At 42.1% G+C, this 19661-nt stretch overlaps 2 protein-coding genes across 3 annotated transcripts in view; both read right to left on the bottom strand.

Annotated features, from left to right (window-relative positions):
* adam19b (ADAM metallopeptidase domain 19b) overlaps positions 1–13113 on the bottom strand; it is a 29172-nt gene extending 16059 nt beyond the window's left edge. For both annotated transcript variants that reach the window (XM_072663800.1, XM_072663801.1), the window contains exons 1-3: positions 12903–13113; positions 12654–12718; positions 11864–11934 (exon numbers count right to left, since the gene is read on the bottom strand). In XM_072663800.1, the coding sequence (XP_072519901.1) occupies positions 11864–11934; positions 12654–12718; positions 12903–13011 (245 nt within the window). In that variant the 5' untranslated portion in view covers positions 13012–13113. The remainder of the gene's footprint in view (positions 1–11863; positions 11935–12653; positions 12719–12902) is intronic.
* Positions 13114–15039: 1926 nt separating this feature from the next.
* On the bottom strand, positions 15040–19256 carry hic1l (hypermethylated in cancer 1 like). Its single transcript, XM_072663383.1, has 2 exons — positions 19204–19256; positions 15040–18430 (listed from the first exon to the last, which is right to left on the bottom strand). The coding sequence occupies exon 2, from the start codon at positions 18397–18399 to the stop codon at positions 16948–16950; it is 1452 nt and encodes a 483-aa protein (XP_072519484.1). The 5' UTR covers positions 18400–18430; positions 19204–19256; the 3' UTR covers positions 15040–16947.
* Between the last annotated feature and the right edge of the window lie 405 nt (positions 19257–19661).

Genomic DNA, 19661 nt, shown 5'->3' with positions numbered 1-19661 from the left:
GTGCTTGCATTCTAGACAGAGAACCTAGACAGCTACCGGTTTATATATTGGCTCTTTCTAGGAAGAAATATTAGAATAGGCTATTACATTCTTTTTACAATCCACATTCCTACTGTTAATAGTCAGTTTTACAAATCTCTTAGTAGCATGGTTTTATATAAAGTTAAGTAGAGATCATGTAATGTTTTTCAGTGTTGAGATTTCAGAAATTCTGTGATATTGATCAGTGTAATATCAGACATTATAATGATTGAAAGGATTATAGTACTGTACAAATGAAGACCCAGTTTTCTTTAGCTGACGAAACAGACAGTAATTCTCACAGTGGGAACGATGTCAAGAATAACTGGTGACCCCCATCCTCACCGAAATAACTGTTTAGAGTTTCAGTGGCCAGGGTGGGGCCGGTGGTATGCACAGCACTGATCTCCTGCACGGTGAGTTATCTCCACACACTGCAGCCTAATTTAAAGGTTACATGCTTAGACATGCTTGCATAGAATGCTAATAAATTGTCCTTTAGAACTGTAGGGATATTTGTCTTAAATCTCTGATTCTACGTTTATTTACCTGCGATAAAATATTTGTGTGTACAGTTCTGTACAGATGTGGGATTTTAAAACCCAACAGCTATATATATATATATATATATATATATATATATATATATATATATATATATATATATATATATATATATGGATCACCACTTTAGAAACAGCTGCAATTTAAAACCCAACAGCTCAATTGCTAAACTAGACAAATAGAGTTTCTCTATTAAGCAGACATATCCACCCCGAGCAGAGGGGATATTTATGGGTCCATCACCTCCCACACACACACACACTAAACCACACACACACAGTGGGTCTGTAGGGCAGGCTGTGAGTGTACGCTGACTGCTCAGTGTCAGCCGGCCCGGGAGGTGCACTGTCTCTGTGTGTTTATACTGGAAACTTCAACTCAACAATACACTGGAGACAGTCCAGACCCACTGGGATGTGACCCCATGACCACTACACAAAAACACCCATACTGCTGAACCTCCTGAGTGTACAGGGGATACTACTGGCTTAGGTTCTGTCTCCACTCAGCTGAGGGGAAATGTAGGCTAGACAGTTAAAAAGGGGCACTCTTGTTCTGATGTACAAGCAGTTAGCATTATTCACAAGCAAATGCAAACAGCTTTAAAAACGAAAGACAAAGCGAGACCTAAAACAGCATAAAAAGTAAACTTTGGCTGTCTTCAGAGACTGGCAACGGGCCTGTAGATGATATCAGCACCTGAGCACCCACTCGGCCACAGCCATAAATAGCTTTACAGCTCGCTAATGTTAGCAACCCCACAACCCCATGATTAAATGCTTGTGGGTGAGCGCTGACAGTCAGTTGTAAGGACCTGCTGGCACAATGACAATGAGTGCAGAGAAACTGCCTGGTCCTAAAAGCGGTTTAGAGTGCCCTTGACCTAATAAATACAGTCCTGTATGTATTCCCTAAGTATAAGTTCTGCCAAGATGTGGAACCATTCAGTCTGATTGTCTGACTGTTTACATCTGCCGCCACAAAGACAGAAGATCCTGCCATCTTATCTTGTCACCACTGCAGCTCTGTTCATGCAAAATGGTCATTCTGCTCCTAAGGGCAGGAAGACGGTTAGAGAACTGAAGGCCAGTGCGCAGGGCAGTGGGGCAGTGTGCTGTGGAACAGTTCTGATGTAAACCCCTCCAGCAGCAGCAGCAGCACTCGAACAATGGCCTCCTATTAAAGCCATCACACCATAAAGTGCTTCAAATGAGGGAGAAACAACGGCGGCTCTCAGCCGGCTGCAGAATGACCCCCAGAGGACGCTATATCTGGCCCGGCCGGCAAACAGCCGCTGGCATACAGGGGGATTGTACACGACAATTAACTGACACAGGCTCAGCATGACATCACTGACCCACAGGCACAGAAAAGACGAGATGGGGTGCGTGTGTATGAATAGAAAATATATCAAATAATATAAAATGTATATGTATAAGCTTATAAACAAAAAAAGCTGTGTTTTTTTATGTCTGTGTTCCAGTATTGTGTAAACACAGTTCTTTAAGCCACAGTTGTATGCTTAGGGTACGTGATAATTCTGTATTGTACCAAAAAAATTGGATCAAATTAATATCCGGTGAAATTTGAGATTCATTGCACTGAATTGTTGCCTGAAAAATTGTGATTAAATAAAGGGCACACACACAGACATACACACACACACACACACACACACACACACACACACACAAAGTTTCAATAAATGTAATATATGAGTCAGTGTGATTTACTGATAAAGCAGGGTGATATTACAGAACCAATAAAGGATGAATTGTCGAAAACAATCAAACAAACAAAAAAAGCAACAATAACCTACTTCATAGTGCATTCACTTTTAATATGATACCAATTTCATACAAAACGACTGAAAACACAAAAGCGGAAATGACCGTATACCGCATGTATAAACATATGGACAGTCAACTCTTAATATAAGATGAAAGATATCTGCAGCTAGAGCTCTCTACTTATTGGAAGCCACGACCATAAACAGACCTAATCTATTCAGAAAACATGACCTTTGACACAGATAAAATATCATTAAATTGATATCATTACTCTAAATGGAGTTTTGACAAAAACCTGAGCTCATTAGGTTAAATGAGATTTTGCTCAATTAAACAAATAAACCATATAGCAGGATCTAGGCATGCATAGGTCTGTATTAGGTCTGATGACTTACCGAGCCACACCCTGATATCACTGACCTACAAGCACTGTCTGTGTGTGTGTAGGGGGTTCGTCTTGTCTTACACATTGTAGAAATGCTGCTACTACTAAGCTAGTGATTGACTGGTCTTTGTAAGTGACACCCTGACAGAAGCTTCAGCCAAGCAAGCACTCCCATCTCTCTAGAGAGGCACGCCATAAAGCATAAGCAAGCAAAAATAGCCCACTGTATTACAGGACAGGCCTAGTAGGCTTACAGTAAATTTACTAACGCTGATGGCAGCAGATTAAGAGGTTCTCCAGATAAAGCTCCAGACTGCGCCATGTTACGGTTTAGCAGCAGGAGAAGGTATTATCACAAGCAAAACTGCTTGTTACAACCCATGTTGTTCTAGACTTCTCAACAGTCCTCAACACTGAACTGACCTCTTACCTACCTAGGTTGCCCCCTACAAACAAAACCTACAAAACCACAATTGACATAGCCTCACTCCTCATATCTCCTTACACACTTTTCTCAGGTAATGTTTGCTGCTAAATATTGTATTTAGTTTTTCTACCTTAGTAACTGCTGTGTTCATTTATGCTATAAACTGACTGTCAAATGCTAGTATGTTACATATATCTGTGTCCTGATGCTGTGTCAGCTTTGCACTCTCTTATTGTGCCTTTGGTATAGATCTATTTAATTTACGTTAATTACTTTCACTGACATTATACTTGTAGAGTATCCCATATCCCAGCTCGGAAAGGGTCAGCACCACAGAACAGTATTTATAAATAAAAGTAGTGTTTAAGAATCTTAGCAAAAGTATTTAAGAATCTTAGCGGACACAGGTATCAAACCCACAAACCTGTGATAAGTAACTCTGTGCTTTACCCACTAAGACACCACATATTTATTGCAATGTCTTTACTATTGCAGTTTATGTAGGTCTTGTAGTGTTGTGGTGTTTTGTGCTGCACCACGATCCCTGGGGAACGCCATTTCGCTTCACTGGGTCTTAACAGCTGAAATGACAATAAAGCTTCTTAAACTCGAACCGTATCTTTTAAATCATTGCTGTTGTGACAAAACCTTATATCTATGAAATTGTATTTTTACAGTAGAAGGAAACTGTCATGTATGCTAATGTAACAAGATTTGTACCATTTTTATTAGCATATTAAATTAATTGTGGGCTGATGCAGATATTGCGCATCATGTGAGATCAATAAAAATGTCATTAAATATTGGATTGAAATATTCTGGCAAATTCTGCACCTAACAACTGGGGTTACACATATGACCCAGCCCAGTCCTTTATCCCATAGTCTATCATGCACTACATCACAAGCTCTAAAAGGTAGGCACCTCCCTTTGTCAATAGTTTGCTGAATTAAGCCCACTTCTGTTCTCATTCTTCTATGTTGCTGTGGCCATTTATGATCTGATACACGGGACTGTCAAGATTCTGCTTCTAACAGTTAAATGTAACACTCACCCAATTGTACCATTGTAACCAACCATTGTAAAAATACCACATACTGCGAAAGCATCTTTTAGACAGACGCTTCCATTTTATTGTCCTAAAATCTGTCCACTACGCCTGTCAGTCTGGCTTCTTTTCTCGTCTTTTCTTTTCTTTTCCCCTACACATTTTGTAAGCAGCGCATTACTGTATCACCCCATCAAACTGTCGGATGAATGGGGCTGATTTTGCATGAAAGCAGGTCTAAGGAGCTGGAGCAGAGCCAGATGGGCGGGCAGATAGGCTGTTTCAGTAAGGGCTGTTTAGCAAGAGCTGAAACAAAGAGCACAGTTTAACATGGGGGGCTGAAGGGTGTATGGGGGGTGGGCAACATTCTCTACCAGCACTAAATGACATCACTCTAAGCAGTGGAAGCGTGAAGGGAGGGAGGCTGCGTAACACAGAGAGACGAAATAAGATCAATGAATAAATTGAATGAGGCTGTGCGAAGGGAACACAGAGAGAGGGGGTGGGCATACCGAGGGAAAAAAAAGATATAGGGGAGAGAGACAGGCCTCTATTCTCTGTTTGACAGCCAGTCCCTAAGAGGGGTCACCCCAAAGTCAAACAAGCCAATCTACAGACAAAACAGAGAAGAAATGAACATCTCAGGCACAGCCAGCACGCTTTATTATCATTTCCCTAACACATAAACATATACAAGACGGAGGACGCAAAGCCCTGTGGGAGGCTACATTGTCTGGACATTCCTCTTCTGAAGAGGAGAGGAATGGAGAAAAACACTCAAAGAGGGTTGGATGAATAGGGAAGATGGGAGAGGTGATGAGAGGTCGTTACCCGTCAGGCCAGAAAAGCACGATGTACAGGCTACGTATGAAAGCGGAGGACAGGAACAGTGAAAAGGGACTGATTAATGAATGTGGGTTCCTTACCGTCAGCCCTCCATGCCTCTCCAGCCTCAGAGACTCCAGTGGGAGTACAGGAGATTAATTACAAGGACAAGTCTCAAGTTTCAAACTTCAAACGTCCAGAGAACATCCCATCTCACGACCCACCTTCTGCTCTGAAGCTATGATACATTTGTACTGGGGCTAAATGCTAATCATGCCTCTGATTTGACAGGAAAAAGAGCTGTATGATACATGGTTTGACTGACTTTTGTAACACTTGATATTGCAGAATGCTGCAATATGCAGATGAGCTCTTAAACAAGTCACTCGATGTTTCCACTCTGATCAGTTTCAGATGTTCTACATGAATGTTTCTTCATGTGTTTACATCATCCAACAAATCCAACCAACTAAAATAGTTCTATATAGCAATATCATGCTGCCCTACCAGACAACTTCCCTCCCCTTTATACTACAGTCTGAACAGCAGAGATAGTGATAGAGATACTGAGGGACAAGGTCATCCTTCATCATCGTTTTTGACTCATGTGTTTACATAAAATCTGTTACAGCAGTGGTTCTCAAACTGGTCTTGAGGGCCCTTAGAGGTTCCACACTTTTGCTCTATCCTTGTGCTGGAGGTTCGGTAAAGCATTTTTCTCAAGGGAAACTGGTGTAACTGCAATTTTGGCTATGTCTGGTTGTAGAACCCTGGTCCTGTAGAAGGTCTGCAGGTTAAAGGAGAAGGGCCATTTAACCAATGGGAGTATTTGCTTGACTATATCCATCCATCTGGATTAAACAGTTTTTAATGGGTGTTATCAAGATTTTAACCATTTTGTTCCCAATCAAAACCTAAAAATGTGTTTAGAGCAGTGGAAGCATGTTAGGTCTAGACGATCCAGAGGCTGCACTACTGGTGTGTATTTCAGCTATATGTTTCTATGCCGGTGCTACTGAACCTATTCAATTAACAAACATTATACTGTTCACCCCCATCCTGGAGCACCCCTGCCTTGCATATTTAACGAGCTACTTAACAAGCCCATCCTGAGTGAGCAAAAAGGTTGTTCAAGACAAGGGTACACTAGGGATTGGTGTGAAAAACGGCAGCACATTAACATCTGCTTGACTTCTCCATTCACTGTCCTGTAGCCGTGCATTGTCCTCCGGTCCTGGTCTAGTTCCTCCCTCTTTATCTGAGATGTGAGTCAGCACAGCCCTGCATGGCAGCATGGCACCAGGCCAAATGGGTTGCTCTGGGCCAGGGCCTGCCCGAAAAGCATTCATTAGGCTAAAAGCTTGGAGACACTCACAGCACACACACACACACATGCAAATACACACAACCTGACTGAGACAGACCTAGCTTGGATGACAGCCATTAAATACAGATGCCTGCAGATTCACTGCTGCTTTTTTACATTCTAGACGAGTGCGCTCTCTTGCACACAGAGCATGTGCTTGACTATGAAGAAAGAAGGGCTACAGCAGAGAAAACGTACCTAATGCTTTCAAAGTAGTCACACTTTTATACATGACAATAATGTGCTTGGTCCCACAAATCGAAGCTGAGTAAATCCCAGTTGAAAAGTCAGCCTTCATCTTGCAGAACCAACTGGGCACTTGCTGAGATTTCTAATGTTCAGGAATACAAAGCCCTTGTTTCCTGGTTTGATAATGGAAAACTATGATCTAGGGCATTAATATCAAACTATGCAGAACCTTTTTAAAACACTTACACTTACTGTAAAAAATATTAACTAGGGTTTTTTTTAAAGTAATTTATTAAAGCAGCATTATGAGAGAATTGGTATTTTTGCTCATGTGCTCCTACAGTTAGGAGGTGTAGTTCACACTATGAGCCACCCCTAAAGGACACACATTTCTGGACAAGCTCAGAGATACAAAACCATCACTGAAAGCATGTGGACTGTGGTAAAGTAATATTACAGTATTTTACACAAATATTACTTGGGCTACACAGCGTTACACAGTTCTCAAGTATGTTATTCTCCCTGCTTTACGAAAGTTACATAGTGCAGTTAGTGCACATAGTGCAGGCATCAGAGGCATTATTCTCTCTATCACAAGCCAGTGGAGCATCACAATGGTTTTAAAGCTCTTGCTTCATGATGAAAATGTTTACTTTATTTTTGCAGATTTTATTGTGTTCGGGAACGGTTGGCGATCACAACTGCTGAATCATCACGAAGTTAACTGCTGTTAAAAACACTTTGATATTTTGTTTAATTACGTTTAACTAAAGGCTTGGATATGATATCGTGCTATTCTAAAATTAGGGTCATGTTAGGGATACACTGGAAGAATTCTGAGCTTTACACTTTACTTCATGCCATTTCATTAACTGGCTGTGAAATTACACCAGCACATCCCTGAGATGGATGACAGACACATCTCGGTCACCCCTGAACTCTATTTATAGGTTCCTAAAACAGGCCTGAAATTAGGGCGTAATCAAAATCCAGTTCTGGTTCCAAGAATAATGCTGCAGGCAGAGGATGCTACCCTATCTTGGCAAATCACACTGTTAAGATGTCAAAGCCATTTATAACAACTTAGAGATACAGTCGCCTCATTCCCTATTTGTGTCTGCTCATGAACAACATGTTTGAAATGGTAGGGATGACAATACGGAAACCAATGCTTTTTCTGTATCTGCCAATACTGAGGTTCAAAAAGACTACAGCTACTCGGATTAGTATTATAATATAATATACAGTGGAATAAATTATCATCACATGTCAAATGTTATCACATGTTTGTTTTTAAGTCATTATCTGCCAATACTGACATGAATTCAGTACCGTTGTATGTCGCTACTGAATGTCACAGATTACATGCACTGTGGCAATATGTACAGGTGTTTTTATGAAGCTTAATGTCCAAATGTGCAAGACTAAAAAGCTTGGGAAGCACTGATCTAGAGCAATATGATCTAGTCATACTTTAACTAAATAGCCTTTTCAGCTTTTTCATTTTTTCATTCAGGTCTTTCACCGCTGTCACTGCTGTTTGGCACACTAAGCCGCCAGTGCTCCTGGGCTTTTTAAACAGGAAACTCAATTAGTATGGACTGCCTCCACTCAGAGAGAGAACCAGAGACATGAAGGCAGAGGAAGAGGGAGAGGCTGAAGGAGTGCAGGGTGAGATGGAGATGGAAAAAGAGAGTGATACAGTGAGATGGGATGGGAGACAATAAAGATGAAAGAGACGGAAAAGAGAGACAGAGACCTAGAGAGAGAGAGAGAGAGAGAGAGAGAGAGAGAGAGAGACTGAATGATAATGGTAATGATGAAGGCCAGAAAGGAGAGTGATCAGAACTACAGCAAATGAATAAGGAATGAATAAGAGAACACAATGAGTCTCAGCCACAGTACATCGAAAATAGGTCTGGTACATTAATGAACTTATCTGAAAAATGTTCAAAAATACTTTCAAAGACTCTTTGTGTCATGAAAAAAGCACACTTCAGAATGAAACACAGTTTAGGTTTAGGTCAGGAGTTACTTTGCTATACTGCTGTAATGTAATTATGTTATTTGAGCTGTAATTTCATAGTAATTTACATTAAAAACATTGTGTAGGTCCCTCTCATGTCACCAAACCAGTTCTAACCTGTCAATGCATAGATTTCCAAAGACTTGAGATCTGAGATGTGGGGAATTTGGAGGCCATATTTAGAAACTGACGAATATAATAACTGACCACTGCATACTGGAAACACTCCACAAGACCTGCCTAGTATTTTAAAGATCTGTGTCAAAGTGCCTTAGATTCTCATCATGCCAACCTCAAGAACTGGTTGTATAATTGCAGCCTAATATGTTTCAGTGGTTTTAATGTTATGGCTGATCAGTATACATTTCATATCAACTGGCTCAAGCCTGTCTTTCTGTCTCTTTTCTGTTTGCTGGTGACAATTTGGAAATCTGAGAGCAATGGTCCAACGCTTGCGATCAGTGAACAGGACAGGGTGCCTATGATGATGAATGGTGTTGTAAAATGCTGGCCAGAGAGGACAAAGAATTTAGAAATTTGAAAACCAAGGAAAATCACAACACCCAATTAATTTCTCTCCATTTCACAAATTCTCTTGCATACACGAGGTAGCCAAGGTCAAATTGCAGCAAACTACACCTGCATGAATTTTTCATGACTATTAATCGATAGGCTTTTGATAAGAAGCATTTCCAGCTGTTCAGACACAATGCTACAGTATTAAAACATCAGAGTACGCCTCATATGGTATCTATATACACTGGCAGCCAAAAACAATAGCTTAGATGTACATGTGTCATACACAGATGTTTAGCAGCTGTTCTGGATGAGATCAATCTCTGTTCTTTTTTTTTTACGGATAACCACAGAAAATGATGTATTATGGCAAGCAAACAGGGCAAAATGCTGCACTGCTTATACATTAATAGAGTGGGATGAAGACTGAGGAGGTCCAGGTGGTGTTCTGTGGTACCACACAATCACCACATTTAAATCCATTGAGAACCTAGAGATTGAGAACCTAGAACTACTGCACTCTTAAAAATAAATAACAAAAAATGATTTGAGCGATGCCACAGAAAAAACATTTTTGGTTTCATAAAGACCATTTATTTTATAAGAGCTCTATGAATGATGAAACTTTAAAAGGTTCAAAGAAGTGGATGTTCTTTGCCAATGTAAAGGCTCTTCACACTCACAGTACCTTTAGAAAAATGTTTCTAAAGGTTCTAAAATGGTTTTAAAGATTCTGATGATTCTACAATATGGTTACCCTTTATAGAAACTCATGCAAAATATCACAAAGCGGTGTGTGGCAGTTATCAAGACCAGAGGGTAACTAACACAATACTGACAGACACCCTTAGCTGTCTGTTTTTCCTTTTTCACCCAGAGTTTTGGTTCGAAAAATTAAGCGTTGACGGCCAGTGAGGCAAATCCCTCAAAACTATGATGCAAAGAAACAACTATGGACAAGGACACATTGCATCACTTAAGCACACTAAGTACACTCCAATTTCTCTCTAAGGATGTTGCTACCTCTCAGTAAGTGGAAGTCACTTTGCAGAGTTATCTTGTAAAGTAAGTGTCACATCCTTCCGTCTGTGAGCTCAGAAAAACAGCTAATTTTACGAAACTAGCTAATGCCTAGCACTGATGAAATTTTGCAGTCTATGCCGGTAAACTTAAAGGAATACTCCAGGGTTTTCAGCCTTAACACTGACTACCCCATCTGTAGCATATGTTTATAATATGCATACACTTACTTATAGCAAAAGCACAGTTATAATAAATAGCCAACTGGAAACTGCTTCAGGACCTGCCCATTGACTTCTATAGTACACTATGTTTGTGTCTAAATGTTTGTGGACAACCCTTTTAATGGATGTGTTCAGCTACTTTAAGTCACACCCATTGCCGATACAAATGCACACACACACACAGCTTGCCTAGTCCCTGTAGAGAAGTGTTGGCTCTCTGGAGTAGATAAGCATGCACATATTGGCACCGTGGAACCTCACAGCCCAGTAGGTGATCTTGAAAAGACCTGAACCCAAGACAGAAATCCTCCAGCGATTTCCCTCCCTTCCTCAAGATCCCCCCAGGCAGAGACCAGCAGTCAGACGCTGTGGAGTCATGCTCTACGTGGAGCTTCAGCCCTGTCTCTATGGCTTTTCCATCTGCTAATGAGGTTTCATGATGGAGCTTCAGCTATTAAGAGGTTAGAGCCACAGGGCTTCAGCATTACCAGAGGCAACAGTGCTCTGAACTAAGCACAACAATGGAAACAACAATGGAAGCATTTATCTTCTGAAAGGCTTTGACGAAGCTGGAGAATAAGCAGCCTATTCTAATTTAACCGTGTCCTGATGCCCATCAGAGAGCTGTGGATTAGACAGTTGCTCTCTTAATGGCCAACTCACACCAGGGGGATGAAGAGCCATGCGACAACCATATGTTCAACTTCCTGTGTCCCTGAGCAGCAGGATCAGGTATCATTCCCCTACAGCTCTGAGTGTCCACACAATGAAATGCTCTCCATCAGCATATGGACATCTGCTCTGTCCAAAATCAACACAGTCAAACCAGAGGGATACACACATGCCCTCCTAAAAAAGGCACCACAATTCAAGCAATGCTATTGAGAAGCCTGTGTTTGTAAATTCGATGTGTGAGTGTGAGGAATGTTCTAAAGGTTGAAAGAACTTTTACATGGATTCTCTGTGTCTTAAAAGAACCACATACAATATGTACAATATGTCATATTGGTGTAAATGTCTGAGAGTGAAGGACCTTTTTAAGGTTTAAAGAAACTACAGAACATAAAGTTTCTGGACATATCCCTTAAATTGGTGGAATTTTCTTTAAGTAAATATAGCTGTTGCGGAGAACTTTCTTAGAAGAAGCCTTACTTCTAGCTGGGTTCAAGGGGGTATTGACCTTATTTCACATTGGAGTCTCTTCGAGTAGTTATCAAGTAGTTATACTGTATTTATAAAGTAGTGATTTTAGGCACCACAAACCGCTTTATATCAATTGGTTAATGAATTTCTTAACAGTAATTAAAATATAAATATAATTGCCCCATACTCCAGAACTCCCATTAATCTGAATCCACATAACACACCGCACACAAACGCCTCGGCTGACATGGACAAAAATGCGTCAGATACAAACTGAGGTGAGATGCTTATCACTTTTTTGAACACAGCAAGTACTCACTCATTCCTCTGTAGTTGGAGAACCAGCTCCACTCCCTCTGCGGTTATCTTGACTTCTGCTTCTGAAGGATGCTGGTGGAGAAAGTGAGTACTGGTGTTATTGGCCAGTTATGGAGCATTTGCACACCTTGCTATTTTTGAATGAATGTGCTGTATGTAAGTGGTGTGACAGTAAACCATGTGCTGCTATTTGGTCTCACATGCATGGCCTGTAAACTGAGGTTCATGTACACTATATGTCCAAATGTTTGTGGACACCCCATCTAATAAATGCATTCTGCTAAATAAGCTGCACCAATTGCTGACACAGGTGAGATGTGCAAATGCACACACATACACACACAGCTTGTCTAGTCCATGTAGATAAGTGCTGCCAAAAGAATAGGACACTCTAGAGCAATTACACATGAACCTACTGGCACCACACCTAATGCCAGGTGTGGGCTAGAGGGGTATAAAGCCCCCCAGCATTGAACTGTGGAGAGGTGGAACTGTGTTCTCTGAAACGATGGTCGGTGCTCCATCCAATACTTTTGGGATGAGATGGGGATGATACTGGCCTGATCTCACTAATACTCTTGTCGCTGAATACAATCGAATCCTCACAGCAATGATCCAAAATATAGTAGGAAGCCTTCCTTCCTTCCGTACAGTAGAGAGAGTTACTCCAACAAAAGCAGGGAACATTTTAATGCCCTTGATTTCAGAAGAAACAATGAAGGAGCACATGTCCCAATACCTTTGTCCATATAGTGTGTATAATGGCTGAGACTGGACCTAAAGGTACATGCCTTTGTGTTCATCTGGGATCTTTTGTGTCTTGCTGGGCTCAGCCACTGGGGGGAAGTGAGCGAGTCTGAAACCACAGAGAACAAGAGAGATGTCAACTTCCAGTCAGTCAATACGTCAATACTACAGAGAAATCTGCTGAGTCCGTGAGAAGCGCACAGCACAGCAGATAGCCAACACGTCCCTTCAGAAATAAGTAGTCCACTCAGCCTTGACCAATAAGCCCACACTGTAAACAATAGCTCGCTTACCTGTGCTCGCGCTGAAGGCAGTGTATTGCACGAGCAGAATAACACAGAAGAGATAAGGCCAGGGGCTGGAGCGTCCGGCACGCGAAGCATTGCAGCCCTCACCCATCATGCCCAGAGCACAGCGGGGGGCAGGCAGCTGCACGAGGAGATCCGATCAGGGCGCGTGCTCCATCCGCGCGCGCTCTCATGCACTGCGCCGCTCTGCTCTCCCAGTGCTGATAACAGCTCTGTGTGCTGATGACAGTACCAGCGCGAGACAAGCCAGCCGCTTCTCCGCGCTTTTTACATCACCAGCAAACGGCCACGCCCCTTTCGGGTCTCCGCGCGCGGCGTAATAATAATAATAACAATAATAATAATGTACATAACTGAACGTGGCTAGGACACTTGTCTATTATTTTTTCGGATTGTGGAATGGCTGATTTTTTAATTGTTCTGAGATCTGTTTGAATCCCTGGAGAAGTATTGCCAATAGAATAGGACTAAAACATTAACCTTTTGGCACCATGCCAGGGTGGGCTAGAGGGGTATAAAGCCCCGCGGTACTGAGCTGTGTAGCAGTGGAACTCCTGCAATGGATCTCTGGAATGATCATACTTTTATTATTTATCCAAATACTTTTGGGATGAGTTTGGGAGTAGGGGATAAGGTGGTGGTCATCCAACATGTTGCCGCTGAATACAATCAAATCCTCACAGCAATGCTCCAAAATCTAGTAAAAAATCCTAGTAGAAATATATATATACATATATATATATATATATATATATTCCACTTCATACTTAATTCAGTGCTCTAATGGTGACACACGGTAATGCCTTTAACATGCCCTCCATTCATCAAAAGCTTTTCACTCTGGACGAGAGCGATGCTGCTCCTCTGTGCTGGGTGGGGTTTGGCCCCTCTCTCTCACAGCTGTAAATGCTGACTGCTGCTTCCTCTTCATAAGAAGGTCAGCAGAGAGAGGAGTGTGTGTTCATTGTGGAATTAGTAAGGCAGACTGGGAGTCAATGTGTTGCGGATGGACTGAGGATTACAAGGAAGCAACAATTTGGTCATTTGAGTGCTGCCGGCTCAGCTTAAAATAGAGCATCATTTATTCCATCTCTTCAAACCTCACAGCGGTGTCTGAGGTCTACAGGCCATGTGTAGAGAAACTGGAGCTGTTGAAAGTACAAAGACTAAAACATATGGGTTGGATCAGTGGAATTCCCCCAGAAGCAATAAAGAAAATGACCATGTCTTCAATGAAGGCAACCAAACACTTAAACACTGAAGGCAACCAAAAAATAAATAATTATTATACAAATTATTAAACAAAATGAAATTATATATATATATATATATATATATATATATATATATATATATGCATCCTTAAGTAAAAGGATAGAGATCACACAGCCGCGCAAAAACATAAAAGACCACATGAAGGTTGATTTGGACCACAACAAAACACCCCAGAAGACTGAAACTGCTACCTGCTGCCATCTACTGGACACAGCTGAATGTACAGGGCGCGCTTCAGTATCGAGCAAGCGCATTAGTTGTACCGTCATGTGGTTTCTGTATCAAAGAAAACAAACATGGCAGTCACTTCAAACAAATGCTCTCTATAGCGCAGTGGTCTCCGGCCCTGCTCCTGGAGAGCTACCTTCCCACAGCCTTTGGATCCAACCCTAAGCCACCCCATCTGATCCAACTAATTAATGCCTTTTGATGTCCTTGATTAGTTGAATGGGGTGTTAGATTTAGGTTGGAGTTGAAACCTGGAGTACAGGCTACCGCTCCCAAAATTAAATAAAAAAATAGAACCTCAATTTTATAACTGCATATGACTTATTGCTCAGTTCTACATCATCATCATCATCTCTTCAGGTCATTATGTAAGATTTAGTGTTTGTCCAGACTGCTTAACAAAAGTACATGGGCTAAATTGCAATGTTACTGTCAATGTATCCCCAGACACTTTTTTTTTTATTTAGTACAAATTATTTATGTCAGGCCTCAGTGATCTCCCTTAGAGTTTCAGCGTCCTGATGTACATGCATTCACAACTGTATCCCAGCACCCCTTGACAGAAGACATTTCATAAGGTTTATAATAACAAACAAAAAAAAAAACAATCAGACAGCTCTGTTTTATCAGCATTTAATTAAGTATCATGTCAAGTACATTGTCATTCATATGTATCCATCCAGAAAATGTGCTTTGGTATTCAACAGATCACAATTCATACTCTTTGAACAATGGTGTTTGATACTTTTCCCAATTTCATATGAAATTCATGTTATTAACATGACCTCTTACTAAAATATACCACAAGTGGAAAGGAGACTATCGACTCGAGCTGCCATGCCTTACGAAGGCTTATTGTGTTGGTTATACAGAATGCTCCAGCGTATTTTAGTGTGAAAGTAGTGCTCAAACAACTGACAAATATAGCTGCAAAAATCTCGGCAATTGGCGCTTTTGTGGTATAAAAGGGGCAGCCGTGCCCCCCGAAAAACAATCCCTGAGGTTTCCAGAGGAAAATGTCCAAGTGTTGTCACAGTTTTGCAGATCGGTTTCAAGTCCATCAACAATGGAAAAGTTCCTGCATATTTCAACATTCTGTTGTGGTACAGACGCATCACGGAGAACAATCTGTGTGTAAACTCATCGCTAGGGCTGGGTGGGAGAAGCAAAAACAAAAATGTACTGCAATTGAAGATGTTTCTTTTTGCTTGCAGTGAGATTTTCAGGACAAGCTATAGTGAAATTAACAGCTTCTCTATTGGTCTGGTGAGTTCCCAGTGAGTGCAGGGGGTTGTCATCTTGCTTAAACAGTGGGCTAATACCCAGAAAACATGAGGTAGTTGAAAAGTAACAGCTAAGCACAGCTTGTTGGAATGGAACAAAAAGCAAAAAAAAATCATTTCATATCTTAACATACCAAAACATGAAGCATTACCCCAAATAAAAAAAACAAAAGAAACAAAACAAAGCCACAGCATTTTGACTGAGCAGACGACAGGAGCAACCAAAGACGAACTAAACAGCCCATGCAAGAACCACCAAACCCTGGAATCAGTGAGCAACCAAGCGATTTCTTCAAGATACTCAAACAATATTTACAATAGTTCACCAACAGTTCTTTTGGTCTCATATCAACAATGGTAGATGTATAAATGTAATGTTTGATGCAGAAGGAGATTTGGAAAAAAATCAACATCGTACATTAAATCAAGTCAACAGTGGAGGCATTAGGGTAAGGGGGGGCAGGAGGGAGGGAGGGGTCAACATAGATGTAAAACTGCGAAGAAACACATAAATTAGACTTACACTTAAATACGTATATTGTAAGAATATAGATTTGGTTATAGTAATACAGTATTTCAACATCTTTCAACATTCATTATTTCTTTGGAACTGTACATCAAACATGCCTAAATGCTCCTCGAAACTCAAGAGGTAATAACCCTTGTTCCACTAATGCTTAACAGATAACAAACCTTGTTCATCAAAAACCTTATATTGGTTTTCAATCTATCCCTCTCGCTGTGATAAAGGCAGTGTATTTTCTTCTATTGCGACAATCACTGTAGTTTGTTTGGGATTTATATCACTTGCCAACTAATGCTGAGACGCTGGAGCAATCAATGAAAGGATAACGGCGTTTGTTATTGAGGAATAGGTCCAGATTGTGTAGGTGAACATAATCTCAAAGGGCTAGCATTTGAGGGTTTGGGAGGTCAAAGCTGAGGTAGCAACGTTCGCAAGCGTATTCAAGTAAACAAGAGTTTTGTTTTCTGCAGATAAAGCGCAACAATCTACAAAGTTCTGCATTTTAACCGTAAAAGACTCAATAGCAACATCATGAGTGTTACATTCACCCTTTCAAAAGTAACTGGTACCACAATGAACATTCTGTAGTTTATATTCAGAGAAAAGAAGTTACTTAAACTAGATATGAGGTAATGCTGTTTTATCAGACCAGTAAGCTTAGCTGAGAGGCTTGAACCATTTGATGATATAACCTAAGCGTATCCTCTCCAGCCCTGGCCTAAGTTGGCGAGGTATGCATTCGCATGTGGCTAATGAGGTTTCTTTGTTGTGTAAACTTGCCCCCGCAGATTTGACACTCGTAGGGCTTTTCTCCCGAATGGACCCGCATGTGCTCGGTGAGGCGATACTGGCGCGTGAAGCGCATGCCGCACTCCTCGCAGGCGAAAGGCTTCAGGCCCAGGTGGCTGCGCATGTGGCGCGTCATGGTGCCGCGCTGGGTGAACATTTTGCCGCAGATGTTGCAAGGGAATGGCCGCAAGGCGTCAAGCTCTTTGTGGGACTTCAAAGGGCTTTTGTCAGTGGTGACCAGGGTTTCTTGCGGCGGTGGTGCAGCAGAATCTTCATCTGCCTCCTCTTCCTCCTTGGTACCATCAATTTCAACATCAATGTGGGATTCTACGTGGGTGTTGAGGCTTTCCGAGGACGGGAATCCTTTTCCGCAAGGAATACAGACATAAGGGTTGTCCCCTTGAGGTTGCTTGAGGTAGGACTCCTGCCGGTAGACAAAGTTAGGGCTGGCATCGCTAGACCCTTTATTCTCGGCCTGGTCTGGGGCACCCTCTTCACATTGGCTCTCTTTATCATCAGGTGAGTCTGATTTGAAGACAAGGTTTTGGCTTATGTGACTTCCACTCTTGATAACAGGGAAATAACCGTTGACGTTACCTTTCCTTCTGGAGCGCTCCCGGGGAGGGGTTCTTCTCCATTCCTGAGCTCCATCAAAAGAAACCAACCCACTGGCCTTCTCCGGCGATCTCTTTCCTTCCAGACCAGATGGGAGGCTGCTGGCAGTGGTCCTGGAAATGGAGGACTGAGAGTAACCCTGTATACTGCTCACCTCATTTCTTAGGGAAACCACAGAACAGAGTGAAGAGCTCTTCTTGGTCAAATCCAGTCCAAAGCTCTGTTTGGTATTAGGGAAAAACTTACTCTCGCCATTGTTTCTCTTCTTTGGAGGGACCATGCTCACGTACACTTCAACGTCAGAGGAAGTGTCTTCGACCTCACGCTTGGGCACAATTTTCGAGGCGGGCGAAAAAGGCTGACTTTGCATTCGCAAGGAGCTTTTGCCAGTGGCTGACCCACCAGGATCGAGCTTGCTGGAACATAGACTGGCGAGGTCATGGAGCTGGAGGTAGTTAGCTACAGCGAGAAGGGCGCTCAGGTTCTGCTTGCGTTCGGTTCCCTGACTCTCATCAGACAACTTGCCAGTATAAACGAAGTCCAGGATCTTCTGGAACACGTCTGGATCCACCATCTCGGAGTCGAGGTGAATGAGGTTGTCATGGAGGACCAGGGACTTGAAGTAGCTGCTGGTGGCGGCGAGGATGCTTTTGTGCGCCCGAAAGAGCGTGTTCTCCACCATGATGACGACATCACACAGGAAGCCCTTGGCGCGTTGCTGGTTGAGCTGCAGCAGCAGTTGAGTGGCATAATTTGAGACCTCCATCTCCTGCCCTTGATGTTTTTCATTGAGGTGACTATGAGAGAGGAGAAAAACAGACAAGTGTGTGTTTTATTATTTATAATAAAAAAAACAGCAGTTTTTTTAATACATTTACAGATTTTGTAAAAAAAAAAAAAGATTTACACAGCAATCCTGAAGTATGAGGATGTAATGGCTACAAACAAGGAACAAGGACCCTTAAGCTTGCATTGATTAAGGAAGCCCAGCGTTGGGACCAGCCCCCAACCTTTACTGACTAACGTGCACCAGAAAAATCAGTTTCTGGACCACACGATGTATTTATGCATTTACAGCACATGCTAAAATGAAAAAGGGCGATATAGGCATGCCAGAAACCGTAGGTTTCGCCCACCACGGCGGGGAAGCACAGCAAGCCGCGCCGAGGCTTTGCTGAATGCGGAACTACGGCTGTAAACACTAATCGCCTACAGGCAGATAGAGCCAGCCACACTTCTCCATCTGCTTTACGGTATTTAGCACGACATGGCATGTAGACTGGCACAGGCGTGAACTGGTAAAGACGAAAAGACGATATCACGCATTTAAGGAGGGAGAGAGAGAGAAAAAAAAAAAAGCCAGTCCCACCTTGCCAAGCTGGTATGTCTAGGTGGCTGCAGGAGGGGATAGCCTGAGCCCGGACTCAAACGATTCAGTCGACAACGTTTCAGCCACTTCTACTGGCCCCCATTCTCTCACCCTCCACACGACAGCTTCACGTTCGCGTCTAATATGAGGCGTTTAAATCAGACGCAGGAATAAACATAATCTCGGTATTAAAACACGTACCTTTCCAGCAAGGGCAGGGGTCCTCGTTTCTCGCGTCGTCATCAAAACGCCATCTTAGCAGCTTGTGACGTAGGCGGAGCCTCGTAACCCCTAACCCAGTTTAGTGGAACACAGAGCGCCCCCTCCATCAGACCTGAGCAGGTGAGCTCCTATAGGCCTACCTACCGCGTCATCGGCGCAGGCACGGCGTGCTAATTACAGGTACAGTGTGAGTATGAATGGATTCCAGACTGGATATGGATATCATCCCTACCTTTAACACGCCGAGTACCGGTTTATTAATGATCAGTGGGGGAAATTGGAGGCGAGTGTGTGTGTTATGCCCCCTAGTAAACACAAATTATGAGTTTTACTATAGTGAAGTATTTACAGTATTTACTATAGAAACAAGTAGAAATAAACGATCTTATCAAATCCGAACCTTAAAAATTCACTAAAATACAAGTTTGGATACCCCT

Source organism: Salminus brasiliensis, chromosome 19, assembly GCF_030463535.1.
Source record: "Salminus brasiliensis chromosome 19, fSalBra1.hap2, whole genome shotgun sequence".
NCBI classification, from domain to species: domain Eukaryota; kingdom Metazoa; phylum Chordata; class Actinopteri; order Characiformes; family Bryconidae; genus Salminus; species Salminus brasiliensis.
Note: the sequence above shows the minus strand (reverse complement) of the source record. Positions and strands in the feature narration are given on the sequence as shown.